Genomic DNA, 24,013 nt, shown 5'->3' on the forward strand with positions numbered 1-24,013 from the left:
GGGAACAGACAAACATGGCCGAGAATCCTTCTCTCAGAGCTTCAGAATTCAGGGAAATCCACACACATGTCTAAAAACTTTATTTCAAAATCTTTTTATTCAACTGTTATTCAGCAATATACAATACAGTTTATAAACAAGTGTCTTACCTTGTTTCCAATCTTCATTTAAAAATAAATATTATCGACAGTGAATATTAATTATGGTAAAATGTGCCTTTTTAATTGAAAGGTCTCAAAAAGAAATAATTTAATTAAAAAAAGAAAAAGGAAATCCAAAAAACCTAAGCACAATAATCTACTAAAAATATTTCCTTTCTTAGGAAGGGCTTTGACCCAACATTTTTACATATTGTCATAAAGATAACTGCTCAACAGTTCGTGCAAAATGAAGAGTCAGAGGAAAGGTTTAGAAAAAGAAAAAAAAAATTACATTAAAATAGAGAAATCAGAAGTGCCATGCACAAAGCAGGGCGTTACATCAGAGAGTCTGGAAACGAGATGCATTATTTTATGTGGTTTACTTTTTGTGGCATCCCCAAAAATATGTTTTCCCCCCCTCCCATTTAGAATTTATCATGCTTCTTTCAGTCTCTTTCTGTCCATCTTTAAAACTGCAGGTATTTTTGACAAAGGTCTGCTCTGTTTTTAAATAGGTTCCGTTTTGTTTGGCTGAGGAGTAGCTGAGGAAGTAGTCCATCAGTGGTTTACTAATAAAGGTACAAGCTTATGCAGTATTAACAGGAACATATATAGGAGTGGGTCTGTAGCATAAATAGGTGCCGTACCTAAAAAAGAAAAAGATAGGGAGAGAAGGAGATTTTATTTTTTACTCTTTTCCAATATAGAAGATTAAATGCAGAAGAAAAATATAGGAAGGTTTATTGTTATCACTTCAGAGCCAGGGGTCAGAAGCTTAATTTTAATAGGAGAACAGCATCCTCAAGCTGTCCAACTCAAACACCTTTCTCTTCATCCCCCACCCCCCACCCCAATCTAACTCCACTTGGGTCATTTCATTATGCATTACTAATGGTATGCCTACACTTGGCTTCAGCCAAGTTACCAGCAATTGAGATTTCTATAAATACACCCTAATCTGGTATATAGTTTCTTGAGAAATGACAGGTATCAACCACCCATTACTTTAAAAGAAAATGACAAATGCTGTGGCTGCACTCCTTGATTAACAGGACACGAACCCATTTCATTTGGAATGGGAACAGCAAGACCTTGACATCTTCTTTACCTTCCATAGGAAAGAGTAGAATTTTAAATTAAATATATACATAGGAGCTATAGAAAACAGAAGTCAGATGCGAAACACATCTGTAACAAGCATACCGTCCAAACCCAAGGAGGGCAAGACTGCTCCCATTCATACAAGACAACTGAATGTGGCACAACACAGGGCTGCACAGAGATACCTATGCATGTGCCAGCCTGGGAAAGCGGACGCCGAAGAGCAGGGCTGCTTCCGGGAGCAGCTTCCATCAGGCCCCGTTACACCAGTGGGCAGGGACGGGGTCTGATGCCCTGCTTCACAGTCAAACCCAGCATGGGGGCTCACGTGGCAATTAACAGGGCTGTGCCTGCCACGTGCCCACTGCCCTGCGGGGAACAGGGCTACTTCCCTCTCTTTAATAGGTCACTTCTATTCTGCTGGGCAAGTGTGAGAATAGCCCCTTTTCTGCTGAAAATCTCTGCTGCCTTTGTGCAGTCTGTAGCGTAGCTGCAGGGCCAGTGATTACTGCCTTTCACCCTCAGAAGCCCTGCTGAGCCCACACAAATGCGGCTGGATGCATCTGCAAAGTCCAAAGCGCCAGACGCCGCCGCCCTTCCAAACCCACTGAATGCAAGAGTGTGTGCAGTTGTCACCAATCCCGTAACAGGAAAACGAGCAGAGCTGCACCTCTCTTCCACTTGGCTGTGGAACACGTCTCACAGGAGTGAGCAGAAAAGCAAGGCGGCAGCCTGGCCCTGCCATTTCAGGTGGAGTTCACTGGGACCCCAGAAGAAAGACTTCACTCATGTTGCTTGTAGACCAAATACCCTTCATACAGGAGCGATAACAAACAAAATGTTGAGAGCCACCCAGTTATTAACCCCCAAATACTGAAAGCTACCCAGAAAAGGGACTGTCATTGTCACTTTTCAAACTATGAGAGCTAAAAAAAAAAAAAAAAAAGTTTTCGGCCTATCACTGAAAAAGAAATCAGGCCACCTCTATTTAGGAAACTAACTTCAGGCACCCTGATGTGAATACTTTAGTCTTGGTCTCTGGGAGATAGGAGTCTCTCTCAGCTATGGCACGGTCAAAGGAAATACTTTGAAAAGTTCTTCTGTAAAGCACTGTTCCCAAGCTCAACGTTCAAGCTGCCTCATAACCTGTATATGCCTCACCGGCAAAGCTAGAGTATTATTATCCAATATCAAAAACACTTCATAGTAATGTGGTGCGTGGTTGGGGAACCTGAGCAATGTCCCCATAGTTTGTTATCTCGGACTCCTTAGACTGTGTGGGGATTATTTAGTTATTAAGGTTTTAATTAAATCCTTGCATGCACACATACACAAGGCTAACAACCTACTTAGCAGCAGCAGCAGGACATTACAAGGAATACAGGATTTTTGTTTTAAGCTGAAAACCATTACAAATAATTAACTCAGGTAGCTAAAAGAGAAATTTGTTTAATTCTTGTAAAAAGACATTAGAGATGCGTACAAGGAAGAGCACAACAGATGCTGAAGCTCAGGTTCCAGGGCAGCAGATGGGACAGAGGATAACCAGCCCCAAACTTCACGTTGCTCAGAGAGGCCACAAAGCAGCCGCTCGCAAGCGAGGGCTGCCTTCCGCACTGGGGAGAGCAAGCACACGGAGGGAGACGCACCCTTGAACGCAGTGGGTCAGCCTTGCGCAGCAAAGGGGCAGGAGGAGCATCCGCCCTTCTGCACCTGCAGGCAGGAAAGGCAATCCCCGCTCTTGCGCCGAGAGAAAGAGCGAAGGATAACAGGAGCCTTGCGTTGATGGCAACACTGCCAGCCTTCCCAGCCCCCGTAACGGCATCGGAGGAGTAGAGGCCGCTACAGCCATTCCCCAGGCTCGGGGAGCTCACTCCTCCAGCGACCCGGCACACCTGGAGACGAACCCCACTCCTGCAGTGCTGCTGGGGTAGCAGGGATGTCCTTTGGTGACACTCCCCCCAGCAGCCTGGCAGGAAACACAGGTGACGAGCCAGCCGTGCACCCATCCCTGAGTGAACAAACCTGCACCAAGTCCTGCAGATCCTCCACCTGAGCTCTGACCGCCGCTGCACCAACAGGGCTCCCGTTACCAGGTGCGAGAGCCCTTACTCCTCCTTCCTGACATTTCTTACAACTGTTCTTTGTGGTAAAAAAAACACTTATTGAAGCAATGGGAGCTGAGAAATGAGTAACAAATCTCTTTGGAGATCTTTGGGTTTTCCAGAAAAGGGAAGAGGGCGGGTAATGACACAAAAGGAGCCTTCCAGTTACGTTGCAAAATACCTCTCCATGTTTTGTAACCTTAAAATGCTCCACCTATCAGACTTCAGTCTTGCCACAGGCAGCAAGGCCAAAGACTTTTGGCAGGCAAGATGAAATTTAGTTCAGCAACAAGTAGAGCAGAGCACCCAGATGGACTTTACATACTGTAAATCAATGGAATTTCCTTTAATCCAGGATATCACTCGTGCAGAACGCAGCACCCAACAGGCAGGGCAGGCACCATTAAATCTCCAGGGCAAAGCACTGTCCTAATGACACTGCCTGCAGCTTGATGTTTTGCACTGTATGCACGGACCTATTTGTGCAGTCCTCTGAGAGGACTCTGCTGGGCTCAGCAATCTCTCTGAACCCTTGATTTGAGTTAGATAGAGGATGCCCAGTTTCTCACAAGTAAAGTCCACTAGTGCACCCACCACCAAGCTCAGTCTGGATCAGTGGTAATCCAGGGCACACAGTAGTTACGTGACCTGCTTCAAGTGTCATGTGTTTATCTACAGTATGCGAACATTGTTCGGTCTAATCTTTCCTTAAACATATACAGTCAATTCATAAATGTATTCTATTCTACAGTATTAGCAAGGATAAAACCCTAACATCTCATCTACCTACACCAGAGACAGAAAATAGTTTGCTGATAGGAAAGACTGGAAGGGTCAACAGTAAAACCCCCACCTTATGTCTGTCTTTGAGCCTAACATGCTTTATGATATCTGAAGGTACACTGTTTATTCATAAACTGCAATCACTGAGACAACAGACCCACAGTTCCAGTTAACACATGACTATTTCCAAGCTGTCACATGGCTCTTCTCACTTCTGGGACATGCCACAGCTGTGAACTCGGCCCCAGGTTAGTCTCCAGATCCCATCATACCCTTTCTCCCTTCCACTGTGACAGCAAGGCACAGCCCAACAGGAGCCCACGCTCCTGGCAGCTGCACACAGTTCACAGGTGCCAAATTTCTGCCAGCTCCACACCTGCACACCACTAAGGTGAAGATCTTTGTTCTTATTTTTAATGCAAAGTAGTGTTAGTCTCAACTCCATGCAGTAGCAGTGTGCCCTCTTCCCAACATCATTCCTATGGCAATTTTAATGTCATGTACCAGTTTTGTTTAAATCTGAATGCAGAACTGTGAATTAAAATAATAGTCTAGATTTTTTGTTTGATTTTTTTCTTTTCCTCTTACAGAAATCATCATATTTTTACCTATATCCTCCATCTTCTTAATTCTGCAGGAGAACATGAGACCAGAGTCTGATAATAGAATTTCAGCAATTAAATAATGGTCAAATTGTTTTAAAATAAATTTTAGAAATCTATTATTTATATTGCGTATCAAATACAAGCTTCCCTTTTCATACCAATTCAATGCTCTGGTTTAAAATTGTTCTGGCAGTAGAAGCACATACACAGAATTTCCAAATTCTCTTTCCTCAGAGCATACGTGGACCATTAATATCATTTCCATTAATTTCTCTCTGTTTAGAGAACCGCTTTCATTATGTGTGATACTGTTTATAAACAAGCTGGACTAAAGCATCCTTAATTCAGGTGTTAATGCAGTAGTGGAAGTCTTGATTCTACTTAATAAATTTATCCATTTGCAGATGTAAAGAAAGAGAATGTGGTCTTGATCACTAGGATCTGGACGTGAGACTTGACCTAGATTTGAAAACAGAGAGTTACTATCCAGAGTTTAAATCAGGAATATACAGGGGGTTTTTTTGTTTTTTTTTGTTTTTTAAAAAATACAGCCACTTGGAAGAAAACATTTAATTGATGTTTTGAATGTTCATTTGATATTTTGTTATTGTAAGTTTGTCACCCACAGATTTACAGTTTTGTTTCTAAATTATTTATATTCACGTGGCATAAAGGGAAAGTCTACCACTAAGCAGACGAGTAACAAATTATTCTGCTCATGTACAGTGAATTACTCTGACATCACTCATCTTTCTTTTGGATTTACAACATAACAACATTTTACTGGAGTTTTCTACTTATTAATTTGTTTTGCAGTATATTCATCAAAATTTGACTTATAACAGTTCATCCAATTGAAAACCATCATTAATTAAGTGACTTGTGACACATGGAAAAAACTGGATTCCTCTACCAGCGCCCATAAATAAAACTTCCAGCAGTTTCCTATTCTTCTTCCTTAAAAAAAGAAAAAAAAAAAGGGAAAAAGGAAAATAAAAGATTCTTCTCCTAAAAGAAAAAGAATCTCCCGAGTCCTTTGATCTCTCTTTCCAAGATGGTGACAGAACACAGTAGCACAAATAATATAAAGTTGAAAGACATTAAGTCTCTTTTCCATGATGAGGTAAGACACAAAATTTAACCCCACGTTCACAATGGAATTAGGACGCTGGTTTACAGTAACACAAGGCATTTCTACGTATTGCCTTTTACGCCATGACACTGTCAGCCTCAGTCTGTTTCCTTAAAGACCAATGTCCATTTAAAGGTCTCAAACCTGGCATTTCATTAAGAGGTCAGGGACCGAACTGAACATACAGAATGATTCATTATCTCAGTCCAGAAACTTATGTTGTGCTTGAGACACATTCTAGGAGAAACTGCTCCTATTATTTTATATCCATGGAAAAATAGATTTTTATATAGGTTGCTGGTCAGGGACCACTACAGGTGACAAGCTCCTAGATAAAACAAGATCTCTCACTGACGTAAGTTTGCAGTACTTCCACTGAATTGAATGGAATTTCTCAAACTTCAGAGCTAAGAGCTTCTTGGAAATTTTTAATTAAAAAGACACTGTTACTAAAGTCACTATACACCTACTAAAGAGATAATAAGCTACACCACATTAGCATTGCTTCACAGTTTGAGACATGTTTTTATAAGCCACGTATATCCTTATTCCATTCTTAAATACATACACCGTAACCCCCACACAAACCATTTTGCTATGATGTTTTTTAATCCACCACTTGTAGCTGGCGCCTTCACCTTCCTACTCATCACCAAGTGCTGCTTCTGCAGGATGGCGCACAAAAGCGTATTTGGAGCCTGTGTTAACTTTAACACACTCTCCTGGCTAAATCGTAGGATACATACTATGTAACCCTAGCCTGTAAAAATGAGGTGTTCTCGTTAAAAGATGTGGTACTATGGATATCCATGCAAAAATACTGAACTATTGCTCCTGGCGTTTGACTGGCTGCGGACCATCACGCCTAGGCAGAACAGTATGGCAGAACAAGAAATAGCTCCAAAGCTGCCTTTTGCTGTTTCTAATTTTGATAATGCTGACTTCCTGTGTATTTAAAAGGGATCTGCTCACCACTGAGCCTCTCTAGAGAGCATAAAGTGACAAAATTCCTTTTCTACCCACTACATGTTTTTGAGCATGAATAGCTTCAATTGTGGAACAGCCTTCCATAATTTACCTTTAAAAAGCACTTCACGGAAGTCAGCGTAGGCACTGCTGCATTACTGTGCGGGTAGAAACTAGCGGTCCTGCTCTATTCCTTCACCAGTGTCACCAAGGTTTTTTAGAATACCAGTAAAACTTTTTTTTACAGTTGGGTGAAACCGTCAGAATTCCCCTCCACACCCTGCTTCTTAAAAAGCCCAATCTTCTCATTTCTTACCCATACTGTAGCCTCAAACTCTCCAGGAAACAGAAACCAGTTTTATTGGCTTGAAAACAGTAGTAATTTTGCACACTGTGTCATAATTTTAGACCTTTTCAATTATGCTTAAGTTTCATGTGTTGTCTACTTTCTCTCTCTTAAGACATCCATTGCTATGTTAAAAATAAATTGCCAAAATACTCTGTAACAAGGGTAACTGAAAGTTATTCCTATCCTAATTTTGGAAGCTCAAAAGGTGTTAATATTTCAAGTAAATTTATATTCTCATCTGGAGTATTCAGCACTTCCAAAAACAAAACCTTCTGACACTTGCCCATCCCTGTACCTATGGATGTGCGAGGCTCTGCTGTAGTGACTGAACATGGAGATGACATGGAAAGTAAGGCCTGATAACTGTACACAGACTGTACACAGGGCTGCACAACGCAAATTACCAGCACAGGTAGAAAAGTAAGTATCTTTCTTGGATAAATAAATTCAATTCTTTGTAGCAGCCTGGTTTTTAATGTTGATTGTTCTTTATGTTACATCTAAAAATCCCATCTCAGATAAAAGACTTTAGTACTTTGGTGGTAACCCATAGCAGGGCTAGCAGAGAATGCATGGGGATTGCAGCATTTTGAGAGACACCATACCACAGTTAAGATGATCAGCTGAACCTTGTTTTGTTGAGACACGCAGCATCTTCCAGGTCCCTGAACATTTCTACTGACATATTTAACTTCCAGTTTGAGAGAAAAATACAACATGGTTAACCTCTCTTGAATACCTGCCGGCCCCTGTTTTAGCACGTATTATGAAAAATGGGTCATATACATGACACAGTTAAAGGCACATTAGAAAACAAGGAAACTGGATGGTAAGGAGAGAGAGGTGTAGTCATGCAAGGAAATGATGGGGAAAGACAAATTACCTTCTCATATACGCTCATTAAAAAAAATCCTTTCTTCGGTGTCGGTTTTGTAGAGTACTGCAGTGCTTTGTTGCAAGTCAATCTGTTTGAGTGTCTGTGGGACAGGACAGATGCAGGAACTGGCAGAGAAGTGGAGTTGAGTATGTTCCTTAAGGCCCTTGCAATTATCAAAGTGCATTTCTCACCACATTAGAGCTCATTTCAACTGAGATTAATTTAGGCCAAGTTATTCTGAAAATATTAGGACTGACAATCCCTTCCAAACATGCATATGGTACACAGATCAGTCCACTGCTCCATTATCCTCTATGGAGGCTTCTCCCTTTTCCCCTAGATCATCTGGACATTATTAGCAATAAACTACAGGATTAGATGGACAATTGATCTGATAGAGTTCGACAGTTGCTATGGCTCTTACATGGCATGACTTTTTTTTTTTTTTTAATTAAACACGGCTATTAACAAACAAAAGGAAAGCTACATTAATGGATTTGGTGAATTTACGGAAGTGCTATCAGGCAAAGAACAAGATATATTTCTACTTTTATCAGAAACATGTCTACTTTTTACCAGGTTACTCAAAAAACATGCAAATTCATTGTCAATAGACTGGTAAAAGCTCATCTCCTACTAAAGTTACAGGAAGTACCACAGAACATGGGGAACAGTTGGTATATTTTCCCTTGATACAAACATTTCCCTGTAGGGGAGACAAAGATGTACGGAGCAGTATCATGGAAAGACTAACTCCACGTCTTTTCAACACCACATCTGACCACGAAAATTGCCGCACAGAGCGAAGGTGCTTCATCCAGAAAGCCCTACAGTGGCTAAGCCAGTTCGCACGGAGCCTAGCCCCTGAGCGGCTGCTGTTTGCAAACGTGTTGTGAACAGCAGACAGTCAAACCAACCATCCAACCACTCCAAGCATCTGCTCTTGGAGAAATTAAGGAAGAGCTACAAGAAAATACCATCTGCAACTAATTTATAACAAGCTCCAACAGGAAACACTAGGATAGACAATGTCAGGGTAGAAGAAGAACGTGAGTTCTGAATACTTAAAAAGAGTCATTCATTCTATATGGATTATACAGCTAAAATACTTTCATACTGGTCTGAACTTAAATAAGCCAGTAACTTCTCTTTTGAGGCCTGCAGCTGGTCTTTACTTTGTAGCACATTTTCATTAACAGAATTCCACTTTGGTCTGTGATTTGATCTCTCCTCAGTGGAAACTAAAGACACTAACTATCTAGTCAGAGACACAAAACATACTACTATGCATTTGTTTCATTTCTAGAATTTTCTGGAATTCCATGATCTAAAACTAACTTAACAAAATCAAGCACCATTAATTTACTCCTTGACAGTGGAATAATAAGAGATACAAAAGTCTTCATAATGGGATCTGGCAAAAAATAATTTTGAACTAAAACATATAGAAAAATATATAACTACATCAGTGATAGTTAAGCTATTAAATGAGCATCCAGCCCTACACATCCTTTTCCAGAACTACTTTGTGAGCAATTCCACAGCATACTGCTAAATACATCAGAAGCTTCGCTTCTGCAGCTCCTTTCTCCAGCCGCGGCACAATGACCTGCATACTGCAACCACACAGGCTTCTCCACGCAGCACAGTAGTTGTTCTGCCAAACTGCTCTTCTTTCCCGCTAACAAAATTGCCTCCCAACTGATAACAGCTTAGCAATATAAAATACTTGGTTGTTAACCACTGTTGTGACAAATAATACCATTCTGCTGACAACCCCATTTTTCCAATGCAAACCTACTTGAATTGTTTATTACTGACATATGGTACTGCTTTGCCATTATCTAATTTTAAAAACACACAGTAAACAGAAATTGCGAATCTGACAGTATTCTCATTGCTTCAGCAAAGCTAAATTAAAACCCCAAAGAAACTCATCTTATTAATAATACAGTCCTGTCAGATGCTGTTAAGCAAGGAAAAACCACCTTCTTCAAAGGACTATTACAAGATTCATTTCCTGGCAGATCCGGCTATATCCTTGCTTTTCAACTACAGACCCCAACTATACTATCCTTCTTGAAACAAGTACCATTAAGACTACATTTACATTCCTTTGCTACAACTGAGCTACGACTACTAAGTATGCCACTTAAAACATTAGGGAATTCTATAATCTAAAACGCAGTTTATACACCAGTAACGCTGAATCAATGTATTGGATGTACTGGATGTGTAACAGTTATCTGCCCCTCTTGCAAAATATACAGACTGTAAGTTAGCCAGTATTGCAAACTAAGAGTCCATTTTGCAAAGTACCTATTGAAACTGTACCTAAAGAAAGAGCAGTATATATTATATTCCTACACTAAGTGCTGTGTTTGTTCATGCAAAAGGACACACGTGCACTCAGCCTTCCAAATACAAGTTTTTATTTTTCACTCACAAATGAATTCTTTTGTATGAAAATCTAGCCTAAGCTTAGGCATGACTTCCCACTTGGAAAACCCCTTTCATTCCTTTCAATGATTTTTTTTTTCACCTATAACTTGAAGATATTAAAGAAGTTCAAATAATACTCAAATTCTTCAAGGACACTGCACAGGCTTTAACAGAATAGGTTAGTACGGTTTTGTCTGTCCTCCAAGGAACAAGCAAGGACAGCTAAATGGAGTTTAGTCAAAAAAACTGCATTTCCACAAGATAAAAACACCCTAGCACAGCCCCTTTCTGCCCTAGCTAATGAGGTGACATGGTACTGCAGCTGGTACTTTTGTCCAGTTCAAGATTTAATCCATATTACACACACACAAAAGAAGATATTTGACCGCACTTGTCCTCAAACTAGTCTAATTTGCCCAGATTTTAAACTGTCAGTGATGTGTATTTAATGAGAATTCTTTTTGGATGTTTATTATCCAGTGACATTTAGGAGGTGAGCCTGATAATTCAGTTATGGCCTGTGTGTCTTGCTAGTGTATTTAATGTAAAAGAAAATATGATGTGACCCAGGTCATTTCGCATTTAACTACAAATAACAATAGAATGCAAGTTCATAAATGGTCCTGTAAAAAGCACAGGGGGAGTGGAGACCCTGACATCAGATGGAAAGATGGGGAACCTAAGGTGAACAACAAAACAGAGGGATTTTCCTTTCTTCCTACTTTGTGAAACGCTCATGTATCAAAGATAAATTAGTTCCACTGGCTTCTTCTCAGAGGAGCATGCACCAAGTCATTCAAATTCTGACAAAGCCAGGAGAGCCCTAGTTCCAAACTAGGCCCCTTATCTACAGTTAAGCCCAAATTCAGCTCATAGCCAGTCCAAAGAGAGGCCTTCCAACATCACGCCACAGCTCATTAAACTCAATAAAGTGTGTTCATTTGCTTTCCTGTCTCTTAAACTTAAAAAAAAAAACAAACAAACCTTCTGCTTCCCAGTTCCCATAGGAGGTCTAATATTCTCCCACCTGGTCTTCTGCCTCAGTGCAGGTTGCCACAGCTCAACTTTGTGCATGCACTCCTTTTACAAGCATCACAGGGAGCTGCACAAGCACAAGGACTGCAGAATTGGGACATGATGCTTTACTATCTGCGGCCCTGTAGTCCACAAATGGACCTTCTTCTACATCACACATAAAAGGCTTTGCAGGGGGAAAGGGGGGGTATAGGTACGAAGACACTCATTCTTCCTCACTGTGAACACTTCTTTTCTGCATAACACATGAGTTTCTCTCTCTCCTTCCTAGAGCACTCTAAACATAATGAATCACAGTTTCTTGTTTCACACTCCTATCTTTATTTCATTTAAAATGTCACTTCAGAGCTTTGTGGCTAGAGATCAAACAAATAAAAGGGAATTTGGAAGCTGCAATGTCTGATCTACACTCAGCTCAGAAGTTAAACTAAAAATTGCCCCCAAGCCAATACATAAACGCTCATTTTGGACACTATTTGGTAAGATATAATACACCCAGTTGCCTCCCAAAAGGTCATTATGAAGATACTTGCTTGTTACTTCATCTATTGGATGATAAAGTTAGTCTCATGACTACAGCACTGAACTGAAATTTAAGAGCTTTGGATTTAATTTTTCATACCCAATTTCACAGCCCCTTGTTACATTCCTGACAAAGTTGGTCATCGCTCCTCCTACCGGTAATTTGTCTGTTTTGTCCATTTGGACTACGATCTGTTTGGGACAGAGATATTCTCAGACTTCTGTGTGACTTCTGTTCACTGGGGCCCCTAGAACTGCCCTCGCTTACCACATGAAAACTAGGAACGCTTCTGAACATATTAGCACTCTATGTTCACTCCAAGTTTTTTCTTACAGCAATAAATTCAGTTTGCATATTATTCTTTGAATAGAACACTAAATATTATTTTCATTTAGAAACATGCAGACAACTCCTCCTTCTCTGACAGTATTAAAAACAATGAACTTAGCAACACAACTTTGCCTCCTTGCAGTCTAAGTAATACACTTTCAATTTCCACTTTGGGTAATCTACCTTAATAGTAGACAAGCAATGATCTCTTTGAATCTCATGAGAACACACTGCTGAATATAGCAGTTTAGATATTACAGATAATCTTCTATTTGAATAGCTAATTGTCTACTTGACTAGATAATTCTTCTGTCGCATTGGATCTGTTCGCTTACATATTATGATGTTGCTTACAAACGCGTATCAAATGCCATTTCAGGTTACATGTCCCTAACTATGGATTTTCCATTTATAACTGGTTTGTCAGATGGAACTGTATGCTCTTTAGAGAATCTGAATGGCAGACACATTTATTTTAGTTCATGTTTCAGTTCAACTCTAAAACGTGAAGAATCACATTTTTCCACTGTGCGTTCATGACTGGGACTCCAACTGAAGTCAACAAGGGCCCTGCAGGCACATCCAAAAGCAGCGTTTGATCTATAATCACATTTATTGGAATACAATACACAGAAGCCATATCTGACTATGCTCAACGTATTGGGAAGATTTATATTGCAAAGTAAATAGGATTATATCCCAATTAATGAAGGGCAGAGCGGCTAGCATCATGCCATCAGCTTTTAGGCAGAGTTCTCCACTGTAACAAGTGAGGGTGTTTTGTAATAGCTGATGGCAAACCAGCTTTTGAGCACATTCTGAGCAGAATCAGCGTTTGAGTGCATTTCTGCTTTTATACAGAGGAAATATTCCCACGTACAATGAAAAGCTTACGAACGCTGAACATTTCAGAGTAAATGTATTATTACATGATTCAACTACTACACGTATTTTGGTGCAAGTATTTCTCTGTGTTTCACAAAGCTCAGAATAAGATAAATAGGCATACATATTATTATGCATATATATATTTCATCCACCAACACAGGTTTGGGTCCTGCAGTTTCATACATCTTATATGGGCAACAATCTGGCTTGATTTGATGTCCCTACTCTGTGAAAAGCCAGCTACGACACTGCTGTGAGAACGTGGACACAAAACAGTGCTTCTAACTTAAAAGCGGGAAAAAATATATATTTTTAAAGAAATTGTATTCCTCATGGAGAAAATTAGTCACTGAACCTAAAATTGCTTTAAAGAACAACAGTTTAAAGTACAAACGAGAAATGCTGAAGCCAAATCGTGACATTTTCTTTTATGACATTTTAAAGCAAGTTTAGTGCTTGTTCAAGAAGATATCAGAATGACAGCACTGGAGACCACAGTCTCCTGTTTCTTCACAAAAGCAAGCAATATGACTACAAGTTCTAGTCACGCAGACTTCCATATTAGCACTTCAGGCACGTGCCTTTATTCCAGTAGGGAGGGACCCTTTATGTCTAGGGGAGATGAAGTGCATTGCATTTCTTATCACTAAACCAAGTGGTGTTGCTTTGCTCCAAACTGCGTGGCGCAGTGTCTCTAAAGTACACTGGTCCCTGGGACTGTGATAGCAACCACCTATCTGCTTCCCAAAAGCTAACAAAGAGCTCTCTCATAGTAACAACTTCTGGTCTAGAAGGCATCTGATTCAAAAGCTTTGAGGACCAAGCCTTCAGAGGCTGCTAATCCAAACAACGCTGTGGCAGATCTGTTATTGCTAAGTAATTACAGACAGCTCCAAACCATCACAGATTTAGAAACTACTATGGACCAAGGTAGAAGCCTGTTATACATGGAGTCTGGATTCAAACAGAGTAAAAAAAACTTCTTCAGAGAGGACAGTATCAAAGAATACAAGATGCGTTGCCTTCCTTGTATTCAGACGAAAGCAGCAGCTGTGTTATAACTTACTAAGTAAGTATTATGAACAACAAGAGTCTCAAGCTCTCTACAGTGACTTCAACTTTCTCCTTGAAAGGAAACTGCCACAGAGTGGCAGTGTTCACTGATACCAGCGTGCACAAGAGAGATGTCACAGAAGGAAATTGTGTTTTAGCCCATTTTGTAGCCCTCTTAGCAGCAGTCTCCAGCTGGAGATCCCCACGAGGTACTTTGCTGAATTCCAATATCTTCTTCACTGATTTAAATCACTCCATTACTTCCATAGCTCACTTCAATGCTTATGTTTTATTTTCAGCATTTAATCTAGCCTAAAAAAATGATGCAGCAGTGACATATCCCCAAACTACAGAAATGTAAAAGATTAGGATGGACAGCAGTTTACATGATCTGTGCAGGGGGTCTTGCCCTAACAGACTTATCTGCCATGCTCTCCTGGCTGCACACACTCGCATCCATCTGTGATGATGGAACCGAGCCCATTACAATTCTGTCGTACTGGTTCTACTTCATATGCACTGGGGAAGCTTTGGATTCAATAGGCAGGCTGCACAGCACTGTGAATCCTAAATATAACTTCTGTTGTCTGTACGGAAAACATTGCAAAACTTCTCATTGTGGAAGAGTGGAAAGAGGAAAACACGAAAACAATTAGTAACTCTGGACTCCAAAGCAGACAACAGATCTTTTCAACAGAAAAGGAACAGGCCATGAGCATTACAATGTTCACTTTAATTTCCAGTGATCAACAAAGCCAACTTGAACTTTTGCATGTGCCCACAGACACCTGCAATTGTATCTCAGTAATTACCACTTTGTCTTTCACTAGACATCAGTCAACACACGATTTATACTCCTAGCAATGATGCAGAGTAAAATCTAGTATTTCATATATATTTCCACATGAGAAAGAACTAAATTCAGAAAACAGTGATAGGTAGTATCCAGAGAACACAAAACACCTGCAAAACATCACCATTTCAGTGTGACCTATATGCAACTGATTTACATTACCGTGAACCCAAACCTGTAAACATTTGTTTGAGAGCGTGAACAGGTTATCAGAAAGAAGTGTGAATATTCCTACGTGAGGATTATTAATCTGTTTCAGAAGATTCAGCTGTGAGGTGAGCAAGGGGCTTTCTGGCATACGATCATTTTCCTTCTTCCATGTATATCTTGGCACAGTCGTTTGTTCAACAGTAGTGAAGTGACAGTGGCCAAGAGGGGACCCGCTTGCTAAACCCCAGCAAGAACAGCACTGAATGCCTTTCAACTTTTTTCCTTGCAGAGTAGAATTTTAGGACTCTGTCCTTTGTACCAGACTCCACTCTCATTAATGAAAATAAAGACTTACAAGAGTCTCCTATGGCTAGTCTATAATTTAGTAATGATACATTAATAACTTTTTCTTAGAACAGCATTAACTTAGCTCAGATGGCCACTCAGTATTAGCGTGATGTTTGCCCTTTGTAAACTATTAGAGTAGTATTTCAAATTCTCATAATGCCAGTAACTAAAGCGTGGAGCTCATCACACAGCAACTGACATCCTAGAGTTTTCCTCTTCCAAACCCGTACCCTGCTCTGTATGGAGCCCCGCGCTTGGCCACGGAGATGAGCTTGCATAACCACTTGCTGATTTAAATTCTCTGCAGAGCAACCGTGACATTTTGCTTATTTCAGGTTGCAACTACTCTTAAAAACACCCCATTTGGAAAGCTGCAAAGAGGGCTCTGCAAGCGAGGCATCACACGGCTTCCACCCATGGACGCGGAGCTGGCGCCGACCCCGCCGCCGGGCGGGTTTCCCTGTCCCCCCCCCCCCAGCTGCGAGGTAAGGCAGCCTCTAACGCCGCAGCTGCTTGCGCGATGTAGGCTCACGGGCCTAAGCGCAGCTATCTGGCTTCAGCACGGTAGCCGGCGCTCGCTCCGCGGGAGAGGGGGCTGTCTGCGCTCATTTCCCGTTCACAGGCCCCACAGCCCGGCCGCCGCCCCGCGCCCGCCCTACCTGACCCGTGCTGCTGGCGGAGGATGGCGGCCTGCCCCGGCGGCGGCGAGGCCGAGGCGGCCGCCCTGCTCCTGGCCGCGGCGCTGGCGCTGGAGGCGGCGGGGGGCCTCGCCTGGGCGGGCGGCGGGCGCTTGTCGGGGCCGGGCTGCGGCGTGGCCCTGGCGGCGGGGCCGCGCCGGCGGGGGGCCGCGCCGCTCTGGATGTGCGACACCGCCTCGGCCGCCTGCACGTCGGGCGGCGCCAAGCGCGAGAGGACGCGCAGCAGCGCCTGGGCCTTGTGCTCCTGCGTCTCGTCGTCGCTGTAGTCCGCCACGCGGCACTCGTACACGCCCTCGTCCTGCCGCCGCACCCCCGACAGCCGCAGCCGGTGCGAGATGTCGTTGCCCTGGACGCGCACCGTCTGCAAGAGAGGGCACAGCCGCCGCCCCGCCTCAGTAACCGCCGGCCCCCCGCAACGGCCGCCGCCCCCCCGAACGGCCGGTCCCCCTAACGGCCGCCGCCCCGTAACGGTCGGCCCCCACCAACGGCCACCGCCCCGCAACGGCCGGTCCCCCCCCAACGGCCGCCGCCCCGTAACGGCCGCCCCCCTAACGGCCGGTCCCCCTAACGGCCGCCGCCCCGTAACGGTCGGCCCCCCCCCAACGGCCACCGCCCCACAACGGCCGGTTCCCCCCCTCAACGGCCGCCGCCCCGTAACGGCCACTGCCCCGTAACAGTCACTCCTCTAACGGCCGCCGCCCCGTAACGGTCAGCCCCCCTAACGGCCACCGCCCCGTAACAGTGGCCCCCCCCAACGGCCACCACCCCGTAACGGTCAGCCCCCCCAACGGCCACTGCCCCATAACGGTGGCCCCCCTAGCGGCCACTGTCCCATAACGGTGGCCCCCCCCCAACGGCCACCGCCCCGTAACGGTGGCCCCCCCCAACAGCCACCGCCCCGTAACGGTCAGCCCCCCCCAACGGCCGCCGCCCCGTAACGGTCAGCCCCCCCAACGGCCGCCGCACCACTGACTCCGAGGTAATTCCCCCCCATAACTAAGCGCATCTCGCGTTTCAACCCCGTACCTCGACGTTCCCGCTCCGCTCTGGGGTCACCAGTGGCAGTCTGCCATCAAAACCAGTCACCCATCACCCCCCCACCCAGTCCCACCCCGCTCTCCTGCAGCTGGTGCTGGGCCAAAACGACTCCTCTTCCTCTCAGGTCAGCCCCAAGCCCCTCTTTCCCCAGCCTTCTCTCCTCTCCCCCACGCCGCTCCCCATCCCACGCAACCCCGTCTTCCTGCAGCGTCCGGCCCGCTCCGAGGCAGACACCGCAGAGACGCTCAGCGCCCTCGGGGGTCCCCCTCTTCGGCTGCTGCGAAGGACCAAACCTCGCTGGGATAACTCCAGCCTTTAACATCACGGATGGGACCCGGGACTCATCCTCGCCTCTGGTCAGCCTGCGCTTGCACCGCTCCAGTGGGAGGCAAACGACTCCCAGCCCACTTCTCAGCGCGGGCGAAAAGGGCTGGCGCGAGCGGGAGCCGCGTCCTGGCCACGCGAAGGCTGTTCTGGGCCTGCAGTCACCCAGAAAGGGATCTTTTCTCCCCCAGGAGAGGGGAAAGAGGAACAATAGTGCCACAGGTAACCTGGGTTTGCAGCCTTGCACAAGGCAAAAAAAAAAAAAAAAAAAAAAAAGCAAGAACTTCTCTCCTGATTTGAACCACCATCCTTTTCAAACGTGGGTGTAAAGCAAATCTCAGCTCCTCTGGATTTGCAAGGAATGAGACATGACAGCTAAACCAGCACCAGATGGTCACATTTTGACCGAGCCACGACACACCGAGGAGGGGGAAACGTGCCACGCTCCCGCTACGCTGCAGGAGCTGGGCTGCCCGGGAAGCTGGCTAAGATGATGTGTCGAGAAGCAGGGGGATACAATAACTCCGACATTTATGGGAAGAGATGTGTGCACCACCCAGCTTGAGCTGCACTTACGCTGATTTTAGTTGCATCCTTATTTGTTACCTAAAAGAAGAGAAAAGGAAAGATATTAGCCTCAGCCCTGCCAGCACCTCAGCATGATGCTGGTCTTCCCGCCCCCTCCCCAGGTGCACAGAGCAGGACACAGGGGGACCCAACTTTCACAATGTCCCATTCACCTGCGTGGGGCTGCTGGGGGGGGGCTTCCCTGCCCTTTGGGAAGGCAGCTAACCACTATTTAACTGGCGGGATTGTTTTGCTAAAGCTTAACTGCGCTTCTGCGGGGCCAACAGAAGTGCTGCTTTAGCCAAGGACACGAACCACAGGCAAAGAAATGCTTGGGTGTTGCTTCTGTGATGAACAGTGGGAAAGAAGCTTTCAACAGTGGCATTAGCACAGCAGTGAAACGCTCGGACAGGCCAGATCCTGCACTGCTCAGTACAAAGCCAAGTCAGGAAACACCCTGGGAGCAGGCATCGCTCATCAGGTTTTGGACTTGAGTATTTTTTCTGTCTAAAGCCAACTACTGTAAAACTAAGTGATGTGTCAGATCTCATTGATGTCCCTCCCAGGGAGGACGGTCATCATTCTCCAGGCAAGCCCTGTCATCATTTATTGTGAACGCAACTCACGGCTTTTATATAAGGTTAAAGAAGACATTTAAATCCAAGCAATTTATTTCCCTGACAACTGACTTACACTTTCCCCAGCTAGGCGGCATCGCATTAGCTCAGTGTCTATATGCTTTGCATCTCTATTTGAGCGCTGCAGGAAAACAAGCCTGCCACAGAGAGGGGACCTGGCACACGCATTAGAGGCTCCTGCTGGGAGTACCCTGCGGGCTGGGTGGCTGGAGAAGGTGACATGGTCTCGGCTGCAGGAAGACAGGTCCAGCAGCTCCCGCTTTGCCCTGCTCCTTGCACAGCCCTGCCTGGCCCCTGAGAGGCATCCTGCACCGAGGAGGAGGCTGCAGAATAAACTGGCAAGTCAGGGAAACGCAGCTGGAAAAAATTAAGAATAGAGCCTGCCCTCAAGCGAGGCTGCTTTTTAGGGGGAGGGGAGAGGACACACAAGATTTAACTCTACTTCATGCATTTTAATTACTACATCCCACTGTGTTTAAATGTCCTGCAGCGCTCTAGCTCTTGGACACAGGTGTGTACCAGCTCCCCAAGAAACTGTGTTTGTATAGACACACGCTGATAGGTTTGTAATGTATCAACAGAGTGGTGCATCCCTTACTCCTTTAGCTGCTTTATTAGTGGGCAAACAGAGTCTCCCACATTTTACAGTGATTCCTAGCTCAGCTCAGCTCAGAGCAGCACTGTTTTTTGCGTATTCCCACTTTATAATACAGTTATTTTTGACCACCGCTCTGGATCCTCACGGACAATCTTGCAGCAGGATATTTATCATTTTCTATTTACAATCCTTAAAGTGCTGCTGTTTTTTTTTCCTGGGGTGAATTAGCCCCGAGACACAGTCCCTGTTCACTTCACTTCTAGGGAGAGTCCGGGAAGCTTTGCGATTCCACCCAACTCATCGGCACGTCGCAGGAGAGGCACCTCTCCTCTGTGGGCATTGCTGGGCTTATTTTAAGCGCTCGCTGAGCGTGTTGCACTCAGTGAATATGTATGTTTCCATGGCACTTCATTACCTTGCTCCTGCTGCCAGGGACACTCATGGCTAATTCATGTGCAAGTTCTCTGGCTGGCTCTTTAAGGTACCACCACTGGATTTCCAAGGAGTAAGAGGTGGATCCGCTGGCTCGAAAAGCACAAGGCATCTCAATATCATCTCCCTCCCTAACAGTCACATCTTTGGGAACTTCAGTAAAGGTAGCTGAGAGGAGAAGATAGAATTACAAGGGCCGGTTAATGGGAGAGATTAAAAGACAAGATCAGTCCTTTTCAGTGTAATCTGATCTGCTTTAACTCAAGGGCTAAACGCTCACTGCGGCACGAGTTTCTCCCTTTCAGTGACTACAGAATAAGCTGAGCATCCAGGACTGCGCACCTCCGGGGAGCGGGGATGAGCCAGGTCCTCCTTCCACCCTACAGCCAGGTGCTGTGGCTCCAGCGGAAAGGAAAAGTTTTAAGAGGATCTTAAAAACCCTCCTTCTCCTCCTCCTGAGAAAGCCCAGCATAGCATAGAAGGACATTAGCCTCCCCCTCCCCCATCAGCGTCCCTTCTCCCCCAGATGCCGGGGTGGGGATTTGTCGGGCTGGTCGCAGCCAGCATCTGCATGTGTAAAGGCTGGGTGCTAGCTGCTCCCACCTCCCGCAGCCCCGGCTCTGCAGCAGAGAGCACGGCGATGAAACCCTGCACATTCAGCCGGCTAACCCCACTGTGAACATCTGCAGTTACAACAGTGCAACCTTGTTTGCAAAACAGCCCTCCCTGGGCAGCGCTCCCTGCCCCCAGCCATAAAACACTTCCACAGGAAGAACTGCCAGCGAGGAAGGCATTTCGAGATCACCAGCAATTTTGGATAGAGGCGAAGCTGGTAGGGGTCAGACACAAACCCGCAGCACCGACTACGGCTAGCACAGATGCCGGAGGCACAGGGAACACCTTATCGACTCAAGCCCCGGCCGCTAGCCTTCCCTGCCCGTACGGCAGTCCCCGCTTGACAGAAGTTTATAGACATCCCTTGTGCTAGGTCCGTTTGTGGTGGCTATTTACTACGCGAAGAGGCAAAAGTTTGCTGCTTACCGTTCACCACGAACAGCAGAGGGGCATTGAACATCAGGTAACAAAGGGTGCAGAACAGCCCTCGATTTTCCATTTCATATATGTAGACTTCAGAGTGAAGGGCGAGTGGAGAACGGAGAGCGCTCACAAAACAGCTAAGAATTCGTCAATCCCATGGCGAACGGCGGGCATGTGTCTTTGACACGGGTCCAGGGTTAGGACTCTTTCCAAAAAAGCCAAAGCCACCCGACTAACCTTTGTTTGTTTGCGGGGAAGCAAATACAAAATCCACAGCCGGCTGCTCAAATTCGCTGTCAGGCGGAAGCGACGTTCCTGAGAATTAAGTAATAAATCTCGCCTCGGCTATTTTCCCCGCCGCTCGCCAGCAAGCACCATTCAACTTCCCTGCGTGGAATAGGATTTCTCGCTGTCCAAAAGCGAGGCAGCGACGCCAGGCTCCTCTCCAAGCCCCATCACAATGACAAGTCTGGGCTCGGGTCTGCGGGGAAGCTCTAATGAGGCGGCGCGGATTATTCCCTCCGCTCCAGATCCGGGGCGCAATCGATATTCCCCCGCTGGCGGCCGGCGCTTTCCCTCCCCGCGCCGCAGGCGGCCGCAGCCAGGAGGCGGCCCGGCCCCGCCGCCGCCCCGCGCCCGCCTGCTCGCCAAAGAGGGGCTCTGCCCGGCGGGGGCCTGCGCAGCGCCGCACGTTAACCGAATTCCTTCTTGTTGTCCTTTGCCTGGCTGGGGGAAGCTGATTATTCAGGTAGCGTGGGTGTTTTTCACGCCGCTTAGTCTCTTTGGCGCTCCTTAATCACTACGACCGCTTTTTAAAGATTTTAGCCTAAAAGTAACTATAAAGTACCTTTAATGAAGGGCCATAAAACTACTTCTTGCTAGTGTACTGGTCCAAGTCTGGGTCTCTTTTTGGGGTGTGTGCCCAGAGTTGATTATTCAGTTAGTCAGGCTTCCAAACACGCTATGTTTATTACTTGGTAAAATACATTAAGAATTAGAAAACCCCAAATGATTTACAATACAGTATCATAAAGAGGGAATGTTTCTGTGGATCAGCTGTTTCTCAGGCAAACTTCCCGATTAAAAAATGAAAGTGCTCACGAGTCAAGTCTTTAAAGTCATTACAGCGAGTTAGTTACAATCATAAAACATGCTTTGCCTTTTTTTTTTTTTTGCAGTCAAGTCATGCGGGAAAAGTGAATTTTAATAAATTTGAGGTGCCTGCATAAAATCTTTGTGTTTTTTTTTCTCTGAAATTCCATTAAGAGCCACCATTTTATTCAGCCACATCTTCATTTAATCACTGGGATGGCACAGGAAGTGGATTTTATGACCCACAGAAAGTTTACTTTATATTTTTAATGCTTGCATTCTATATTGGAATGCAAAGCTGGATATGTGAGGATTTCTATGGAATGACTCATTTAGAAACACTCATTTTTGGAATAACTAAATCTAGCCAGTTTTTAAATGGGCGCAAGAATGTAGCTTCCTAGCTAACTTGGCTTGCCAAATAGCCTGCTGGAGGCGTACGTGGCTGGGCAGCCCCCCAGCTGCTGGCTCGCTGCGAGGAAAGCCTGCCTGCCCAGCTTCCATCAGGAAGCTTCAGTAGACTTCACATGACCCTGAAGAACACTGAAATTGCATCAAAACCCTACTTCCTGTTGAAAATTATTTATTCTGAACATTTTCAGTCATTTCTACTGATCATACCATGATTTAAATCTAGCAACATTCCTCCAAAAGGCCTACGACAGCTTACCTGAAGAGCAACTCCCTGCTCCTCTCTGTACTCCTTAGCCAATGCTTGAACCCTGCCAGTAGGCAGAGCCCAGTTAGCCAGGCAGGTGGAGTCTGCCCCAACTAATCACAAAAACCTTTTAATGTGATAATTATTAAGCTCCATTTAGTCAAATAGTCCAATGTCTTATGTCTTGCTTTTCCACCTAGAAGCTCAGCGTGCTTTGCGCAGGAGGTAAGCATTAATTTTGTTTTTTTCATATACTGCCTTAAGCCATCTAGCACTGCAGTGAGTTTTATTACAACCTTGCCAGAGTCCCAGTGTAGTGCTTTACCTGCTAGGCCACATTAAGGAAGGGAAAGGCTGTCACGACAGAGGTACCTGGGAAAGTAAATCCAGTAGCGACTAACCTCAGCGGAAGTAGTTTATCTAGCCAAATCCCAAGAATGAGTTAGTTGGTTTCCCTCCTAGGGAGGCAGTTCCATGACTTTGTGTCTTGCTGAACGGTGCAGTGATTGGAAAACACCTAATGGATAAACAAAATGTACTGGACACTCAATACATGGATAATGGACATTCAAAGACAATCATACATAAGGAATGATAAATCTTAATTCAGGCTCTTAAAAGCTGATGGCTTTGACTTGAGGATTGCTTTCCTCTGCTTTCTGAATAACTAGACTTTGCAAAGGAGTCTCTGATTGCCTTTAAGAACCAGATGTTTTGAGAATGTAGTTGGCTTTTTATATCAAATTACTATGGGCAAACGTGAAATAATGACAAATCATATTTGAAAAACTTTTACTCAATTTAATCTCAAATTAATTTAACTTAATTTAATATTAAAATTGATATGGGGAAAAAAAAGTCTTCTGAAATTGCAGCACTGTTAAAATTTATAAAGGCTAGGAATGTAAAAATACCCAGTTCATGTTAAGTGAGTTTTGTTTCTTAGATATAAAAAATAAGTAATAAAAAGCAAAGGCAAATGCACTTAAAATTATTTCTATTTTAATAAATCTAAGGTTTTTACTGTAGTAATTGTATTGCTGAAGTGAAGACCGTTTTATCTTGAATGTGTCCCTTGATTTATACCATTAAATCTTCGGTTTTACTGTATTTACTACTCACCAAAATTGATTTTATATGTAGCAGCTGAACACTCAAGTGATGGTATCTGTGTATGCAATTAAAGTAAGGAATCAGGAACACAGTGCATCTTTCACAGTGTTAAAGTAATAACAAGACTCTCTTTTTTA

The 24,013-nt window shown here is 44.5% G+C and overlaps 1 protein-coding gene across 1 annotated transcript; it reads right to left on the bottom strand.

Annotated features, from left to right (window-relative positions):
- Window positions 1-159: 159 nt before the first annotated feature.
- On the bottom strand, window positions 160-21,603 carry VSTM2B (V-set and transmembrane domain containing 2B). The gene is made up of 5 exons (XM_068956198.1): window positions 21,017-21,603; window positions 19,959-20,143; window positions 18,317-18,346; window positions 16,340-16,739; window positions 160-787 (listed from the first exon to the last, which is right to left on the bottom strand). Exons 1-5 carry the CDS (start codon window positions 21,087-21,089, stop codon window positions 699-701), a joined length of 777 nt encoding a protein of 258 aa, XP_068812299.1. The 5' UTR covers window positions 21,090-21,603; the 3' UTR covers window positions 160-698.
- Window positions 21,604-24,013: the final 2,410 nt, after the last annotated feature.

The sequence above is a fragment of the Struthio camelus genome, chromosome 10, assembly GCF_040807025.1.
Source record: "Struthio camelus isolate bStrCam1 chromosome 10, bStrCam1.hap1, whole genome shotgun sequence".
In the NCBI taxonomy this organism is placed as follows: Eukaryota; Metazoa; Chordata; class Aves; order Struthioniformes; family Struthionidae; genus Struthio; species Struthio camelus.